Source organism: Barbus barbus, assembly GCF_936440315.1.
Source record: "Barbus barbus genome assembly, chromosome: 7".
NCBI classification, from domain to species: domain Eukaryota; kingdom Metazoa; phylum Chordata; class Actinopteri; order Cypriniformes; family Cyprinidae; genus Barbus; species Barbus barbus.
Genome location: NC_136735.1, coordinates 16,812,842 through 16,820,495, shown reverse-complemented (window position 1 = coordinate 16,820,495; position 7,654 = coordinate 16,812,842). Strand labels below are relative to the sequence as shown.

The 7,654-nt window shown below is 40.1% G+C and overlaps 1 protein-coding gene across 4 annotated transcripts; it reads right to left on the bottom strand.

Annotated features, from left to right (window-relative positions):
- Positions 1 to 1,847: 1,847 nt before the first annotated feature.
- On the bottom strand, positions 1,848 to 4,683 carry LOC306872173 (B- and T-lymphocyte attenuator-like). 4 transcript variants are annotated; one of them, XM_079420620.1, is made up of 7 exons: positions 4,461 to 4,672; positions 4,211 to 4,274; positions 3,221 to 3,547; positions 3,074 to 3,115; positions 2,830 to 2,955; positions 2,665 to 2,705; positions 1,848 to 2,553 (listed from the first exon to the last, which is right to left on the bottom strand). In XM_079420620.1, exons 1-7 carry the CDS (start codon positions 4,461 to 4,463, stop codon positions 2,257 to 2,259), a joined length of 900 nt encoding a protein of 299 aa, XP_079276746.1. In that variant the 5' UTR covers positions 4,464 to 4,672; the 3' UTR covers positions 1,848 to 2,256. The 4 variants fall into 4 exon arrangements, with proteins under 4 accessions (XP_079276746.1, XP_079276747.1, XP_079276745.1 ...); XM_079420621.1 differs by having other exon boundaries at positions 4,491 to 4,672; XM_079420618.1 differs by having other exon boundaries at positions 1,851 to 2,553; positions 3,074 to 3,139; positions 4,461 to 4,683.
- Between the last annotated feature and the right edge of the window lie 2,971 nt (positions 4,684 to 7,654).

The window sequence follows — 7,654 nt, the reverse complement described above, 5'->3', positions numbered from 1 at the left end:
CTATGAGAAGAGAGTCTTGCTCATACATTCTATTTTTCCAAGAGAAACCATTCTCTAACTAACTCAAGTCAAATAAAGTGTTGAGATTAAGGAAATATTTTGTGGAAGGTCCCTTCAATAGAATGAGTCACAGTCTTAGGTGAAACCAGTCTAGACACACCAACACACACACGTTTGTTTTTGTGAAAAGTGGGGACATCCCATAGGGGTAATGGTTTTTATACTGTACAAACTGTATATTATATTGCCCTACACCTAAACTTAGCCCTCACAGGAGACTCTGCATTTCTATTTCCCCCCCAAAAAACTCACTCTGTATGATTTATAAGTGTTTTGAAAAGTGGGGACATGGGGCAATGTCCTGAAAAGTCACCTTTACCTTGTAATACTTGTATCATTATACAATGTCCTCGTTTGTCACAAAAATGCGCGCACACACACACACACACACAAAATACTACAGCAGCACACTGATTTATACACTTGCACATAAGCATTGAGCTTGATAAGGACTAGGCTGTTGAGTTAACTTACCAATTCACACACACACATGCACACAAACACTCAGTATGTGTATATAAATAGAAGGGAGTATGTTACTCATTGATCTTTAATTCATTGACAGTAGGAGGCCATATTTACTATTCTTCATTGTGGGTGTACAGTATAAATAGAAGTGAGTATACTCATTAACCTTTACGGAGGTCGTATGTACTGTTCTTCATTGTGGGTGGTAAAGAATCCCACCATCATATCTGGTAAGTTGCATTCTCCCCCCTGCTTATACAGGAAATGTGTTTGCATGCTTTTGTTGTTGTGGGCTTCTCAGTTTGTACTCTGTGTAGATACTCTACAAATCATAACTTAAAAAACTGAATATTCTTATGCCTGGTGATCTATTATTATTTTCAGATCTTTCTAATAATAAAATAAATCCTAATTTATAACATCCTTACAATACATTTTTTTCTGAGTGGAAAAAGGATTGTTTAGATATATAATTTTCTAAACAAATGAAGTAAAATATTCCAAACTTTATTGTAAAGGCTACGATATCTACATTATAATTCTATGATAATATGGAAGTTTACACCACCACCATAACTATAACAACACAACGGAAAAATTATTCTCATCGCTTAAACAATTCAACTGTTTGGCATGTAAATTCGGCAGGATTTTCACATGTGATTTGTTTGTTCAGATAAATGCATAAAAAATGGAAGATGGGTTGAAAAAAATTGCAGATTCACTCTCTGATAATCTGTTTACAGTTACTCCAAAACAACTTTCCAATTCTGGCACATGTTTGTTGCACAGAAGAAAGGCAGTCAAATAGTATTTACCTTTTTTTCCCAAACAACAATTCAGATTTTTGTATTCACTCTGCTGTTTATCAAACAACACCAACTCATTTTATGTAACAGCACTGGGCAAGTGACCAAAAAAAACCAAACAAACAAAAAAACTAATCTTACTGGCTAGCCAGTTTTCTTCGCAATGCAACGTAAAATATATTAGAACCCCTCTCTTAAAAAAAATAAATAAATAATAAATAATAAAAAAAAAAACAATAATGATATTAATAATAAAAAATAATAATAATAAAAAAAAATTATTGTATTGAAGGTATGCAAATGTTCTTATCGGTCTGAACAGACTTATTAATAGCTGTTCATTCAAATTAAAAAGTTCAAAATTTGCTCAAATGCTCAACATTTCCATATTCAATATCTTCCTTTTGTGAACAAGCCTTAAGTCATTCAGTAGTGGTTAATTATAGGAAACACTAAACCACATGGAAATAAATCATAAAAGTTCAACCTGAAAAATGTTGCCAAAGACAAAAAAGCACTTATTATGTTTAATAAAATAGTACATTACATATGAACATAGGTTCAGCCCATGTAGAAGCTGTTGTCATTTGTTGTGTGGTTTATTACCTTCCACAAGGTGCAACATCATTGTCCACAAATATTTATGTATGTATGTATTTATTTATTTATTTGGTAGGGCAGAAAAGGGAGCTTTTAAATTGGTTTTGAACATTTGAGAACACTGGTAATTTTCACTGGACCTTTGAGATATACCAGCAGTCAGTTGCATTATGCAACCCAGAAATAGAGATGTCCAAATGCTTGGACTCTTGCTCCTCATAGAGAGTATTTCTAAATACAGAATAGCAAATGAGCGACCATTTTTCACTGGTCATTCCTCAGTATTATTTTTAAATAGTCTAATAAATTAATAACTGAATCACCGGATCCGGATTGCGGCATATTCCGAAGGTTCTGGTTCATGTCGTGCTGTTCTTCTCGGCCCTCTTGACATAGCCTGGTGATTCAAAGAAGCATAAACCAGAGCATTCTCTTCTTCTTCTCTTTCTGTGCCAACAGTGTTGTGGCTGCCACCTGAAACTCTTCCAGCTGATGATGATCCTCTGACAGGTGGAGCTTCACAGCCAGGATATAAAGCAGAGGTGAGCTGTTTAGAGGGCGAACGGGTGTTGTGATGAGGAAGAGAAGGCAGATCACTTCTTTGTGTTTCCATATACTGTGGAAGTGAAAACATAAACAAAAAAACCCTTTAAAACCAAAACATTTTTTCAACAGATACAATAATAGCAATAATAGTTTCACTGAGCAAAATTAAAATAAAAGATACCTGATTTTTAACTGTCATATCTTTGCTTGTTGATTTTGTCCCTGCAGGATCATTCAAGGAAAAGAGAAATAAAAGCAAAATTTCATTGTAACTATATCTAATTGTGTTGTAACTTTATCTATGTCTAGAACAGTAAAGTTTTGTTTAAACTCCCAAACCACTTACCTTGGCATCTGATGATAAACAATGTTAGAGTAATAACTATCACCACCAGGCCTGCTATTCCACTGCAGATGTAGACATATGGCCAGAGCAACTGTAGATCATCCGTTGAACCTGAATTCAGATCACCTAATATTGAAGAAATTGAATAAAATTATATTTAAGAGTTGTCATTATCGACTTATGGTTCTTATAAACAAATTAAGATGCATTTGTCCAAGCAAAATGTTAATGGTCATGCCCTTACTTGTGTTGCTTTGATTGTGTGAAACCTTATCCTCCTTATTATCTATTAAAAATATAAGAAAATGTCCTAGTAATGTCATTATTTACATTTAACAAAATATGTGAATGTTAACATTCCATCAGTGAATCTAAAGATAATGTCTCTTACCTGTCACATTCACATTAATAGCATGGCCTATAGACATGTCGCCTTCTTTACATCTGTAGAGACCTGTATCCTCCATTGATATGTTCAGGAAAATCAGGAAAGCCATCCCTTCATGTTCTGTGATGCTCTTCCACTCAGTTCTTATGTGATCTGAGTAATTTAAAGAATTACAGATATCTCCATAGATTTTGCACCATGAGACTCTTGGGCTCCTCTGACATCCATGTAGAGTTATAGTGCAGTTTATCTTCAACATACTCATAACAGGAGCTAGAAACACTGTGTTTCGTGACACTCTGACCACTGGATAACAATTCATCTCAGACCCTAAAAGAATGAAAGAAAATAAAGGGAAAAAATGTAGATAGACCAAGAAAAGCCTAGAGATTTTAAGTAAGTTTGGTATCGGCATTAACAATAAGTGTAATTTTCACATCATGATTTTCAATCCTGAAAAGGTAAAGCGAAATCTTCTTATTTTCAATAAAAAGTTTTGAAAGTAATAAGAATTTTTACTGATGTAAACAGTACTAGGCCAAATTTATAAAAACAGAAATATATTTAAATCAGAATCAGATTCACTATTCTCTAGCAGGCATCCCCAACCCGTAAGCATAAGCAATTCACTACATCTACTTGTTGATACTGGCAAAGAGACTAAGCCAATAGATTTCCATCTATATTATATCATCTAAGATGAGTTAATGATTTAGATGTAGGTTGTATCTAACATCTAAACTAACTAAAATTCTAAAATTCAAGTCCTCCAAGCAAATATTTACTTGCTATTATGCATAATAAACCATGACATCAGGTCAGAAAATAATTTGTCAGGTGAAAGGTTAAATTGTAACACACAAAACCATACACATAACCACATCTGTTGCCATATACATACCATAATATTCCCTAGGAATCACAATTAACAATATATTACTGACAAAACATTAGTCAGAAATAGGGCATCATAAAGCAGATCTTAATACTTACCATTTGTGGTGCCGCTGACACTAATCGATAGCAGTAGGATAGAAACAGCAAGATTACAGATGATCTGGAAGACACAGTTGCCCATGATCTAATGTTTTTATCAGACAATGTGTGTTTAAAAACTAATGTCCAAAATGAGAGCTGTGCACATTGTTTGTCATGCGTATGTCTGCGAATGAGTGTATTGGAAAGACCAAGAGTGAAGTGGAAGTGTACTGTAAGCTGTAAGTTCCACTATGACGTCTCTCACCATTTTAGTTTGCTTTCTCTTTTCTTGTACCTTTTTTATCTTCACCTTCTTTGATCATAGGTTCTTTTCACCTGTGTTGTTTCTCAGCATTTCTTTATATTTCTTAGTCGTTTTTGTGTCCGTTTTTGATGGTTGTTCTTTTGGTTTGCTTTCTTTCGTCATTGACAGTGCCAACTCTCATCTAGTGTGCTTGTAGTGGTTTCAGGTTGTCTGAACCTTGTCCAGGTTAGTTGAACTGTCATACAAATGTTGAAGAGAAAAAGAATGAAGATACTGAAAGACGATGAACTCAGTGACACCTCCTTGTGGATAATGACTGAACACCACTGCAAACTGTCTTTTCTTTCCAAGGAGGTCTACATAATTATAGCCTATTTGTTAAATTTCTGTTTATTTCAGTGGCAGTTGCTTGACTGATGCAGGAATGAGAGCTTGTTTTTTACCAGTCCAAGTTTGTTAACCGTTTTTCAGGTCTCCTTGAAGAGATATGAGTGGCACTTACACCTTAACATGTGTTTTGTGTCTGTATAGTATTTGTATGTTACTAGCAGGAATACATTTGCACCATCATTCCAACATGTCTCAAGTGACATTGGAAAGAGATATGATTGTGCATAAGCCCAACGTATAGTTTGTTTTTCACCAGTACACTAGGGTACACATACAGTACATGTGATGTAAAGTTTGCCATCAGCATAGTACACACTTACTGCACATGAAGCTGAAATTTCCTTTGGAAGTGCAGGTCATAAATGGCCACTGATTTTTTTTTTTTTTCAACTAATTGGTTATATAACAAGGTGGCTACACTGGCCCAAGCAACAACAACAGTCACCTGCATTGAAAAGCACTTGTGTGACGGGGTTAAGAAAAACTTGCAACCCTAGTTTAAAGTCAGTATGCAATGGAGTTTGTATTTGTCTTTTCTTCCCTACTGTGACACAGCTTCTTGAATGAGAAAAAAGAAATGTCAATTGTGATTTTATGTTGACTTTAATGTGTACTAAGACATTTTGATCAGTCATAACTTCAGGAGAGAAATAGTGCAAACACTGCTCAAAGATAACATTTGTAATGCTTGTTTTCATGCACTCGATCAAGCAGAGTATACTTCGATAGTGCACTCTTTAAATTGAGAATACAAAAATGCAAAGTCTGATAAAAAGTCTGCTTTTCTTGTGAATAAAAAAATGTATGTAGTATAAGCAGAAAAAGAATCAAATTTATTTTACCAGAAGAATTTTACCATAATATATTGCCCTACATCTGCTACACTTCTCCTGGCTGACTCTTGTTCAGAATACCTTCCTGCAGATTGCTTCATTATCATTAAATCAAATGTTTTGTCTTGCTGAGATGTGAATAGCACTGTGTTCCCTGTTGATATTTCACTCGTACTGCGTCGTAAGACGCTGTATGGGAAAAACTCATTTTTTCCTCTTCACTGAAGCCTTTTCAATCACGCAATGAAACTGCACGTCCATTGGTTCATGCAGTGCTATAAAAACGAACCAATGGCATGGCGGCGGCGATGAGCAAGCCTATGGCTATGCAGCCCGCCAAAGCTCGCCAAAATGGGGGGGGGGGGGGGGGGGGCTTCTGGCTATATAAGCGGCCGCTTCGCCGCCGCAACTCAGATTTCTCCTCTTCAGCGATGAAGATTCTTCCTCGCTGACTCTTCGCTGACGCCGAGATTTGCCGCTGAAACGCCTCAGCAGCCAGATTGGACCTCTCGCAGCGCACAGCTCGCGGATCCCGGTCTATCCCCTGCCGCCATCCGGCGACGATCTAAAAGAGCCTCACAAAAGAGCAAATTCTTTGCGGCATTGTATCAAATTCCGCGCCGCCATTGTAAGACCTGTAGGAATCCCCTGCACGCTGATAACAGTCGCACTGAGTGCGCGTCATGCCTGGGGAAATCCCACACTAACGCTGCGCCCAGCAGGACTGACTGATGCTTGGGGTAATCCCACGCTGACGTTAGCAGGGCTGACTGCTCTCATTACGAGAGTTTCAGTCTCTCCTCTCTGCGCTTGCGGATAGCTTTCTTTCTGAAAGCGACTCTGACCCTCGCGCCCTCCTATTGTCTTCCTCCCAGGGACCTGCGAGGAAGAAACAGCGGGGCAGAGGATTCGAGCAGCCGGAGACGAGCAAGCTTGTCCGTGTGATGACAAAGGCTGTCAGTGAGCTCGGGCTCGAGTGGTCTCCGCTAGGAGCCATCTCGGAGCAGGCTGGACGGGTGGTTTCTCCCAAGGCGCCAATAAGCCCCCCGCTAACGCTCGTCACCCCTTACCGAAGTGCACGATGAGCTCACTATATCATGATGTGCCCCCTACTCGTCCCACATCCTATCTTCACTTCTGTTGACAGCGCTGAAGAGAAGGGATACGAGCACCTGCCCCCTCGATGAGTCTGTGGCCGCGCATCTCTGCCCGCCCACGGCTATCGGATGGAAGGTGAGGGCGAGCCATCCATCCAAGCTGTTCAGAGCCTCGTCTGCACTTGCTGGACGCGCCTACTCGGTGGCTGGTCAAACGGCTTCGGCACTGCACTCCATGGCTGTGCTCTAGGTCTTCCAGGCCAAGATCCTCGCCAGCGAGGAGGGCCGTCTCGCCGCTGCTTCACTCAGGATCCTGAGAAGCGTGACGGACCTGGCCCTGCGCGCCACCAAAGCCACCTCCCAAGCCATCGGGCGGTCGATGTCTAGCCTGGTAGTGTTTGAACGCCACCTTTGGCTTACGCTGATGGAGATGAAAGAGGCGGACGAAGTTCCCTTCCTCAACGCTCCGGTCTCATTGAACAGCCTGTTTGGGCCAGCTGTGGAAGGCTTTGCGGAGCGGTTTACGGAGGTGCGGAAGTCATCTCAAGCGATGTGACTCTTCCTCCCGAAACGCTCCAGTATTTCTGCTGCTTGTAGTCTCCCCAAGCCTGCGCCGACTCAGCAGCCTGCCAAGCCAATGCTGGCCACTCCCGAACCGACCTCCTAAGGATCGGCAGGACAGAGGGCATTCCAGCTCAGCAAGGAGGGCATCCTTGGCCCTTCTCGAAGCGCCAAGGACCCCGGCCCAAGATCGCCTTGGATCCGGCGCCTCAGAAGTCATTTCTGCCTGCCATAAGCGTCCTGCCCTTATGCAGCCAGTCTTTAGAGCCAATTCAACCACACGGGCTGAGGCCTGGCAGGCCATCCCTGGTGT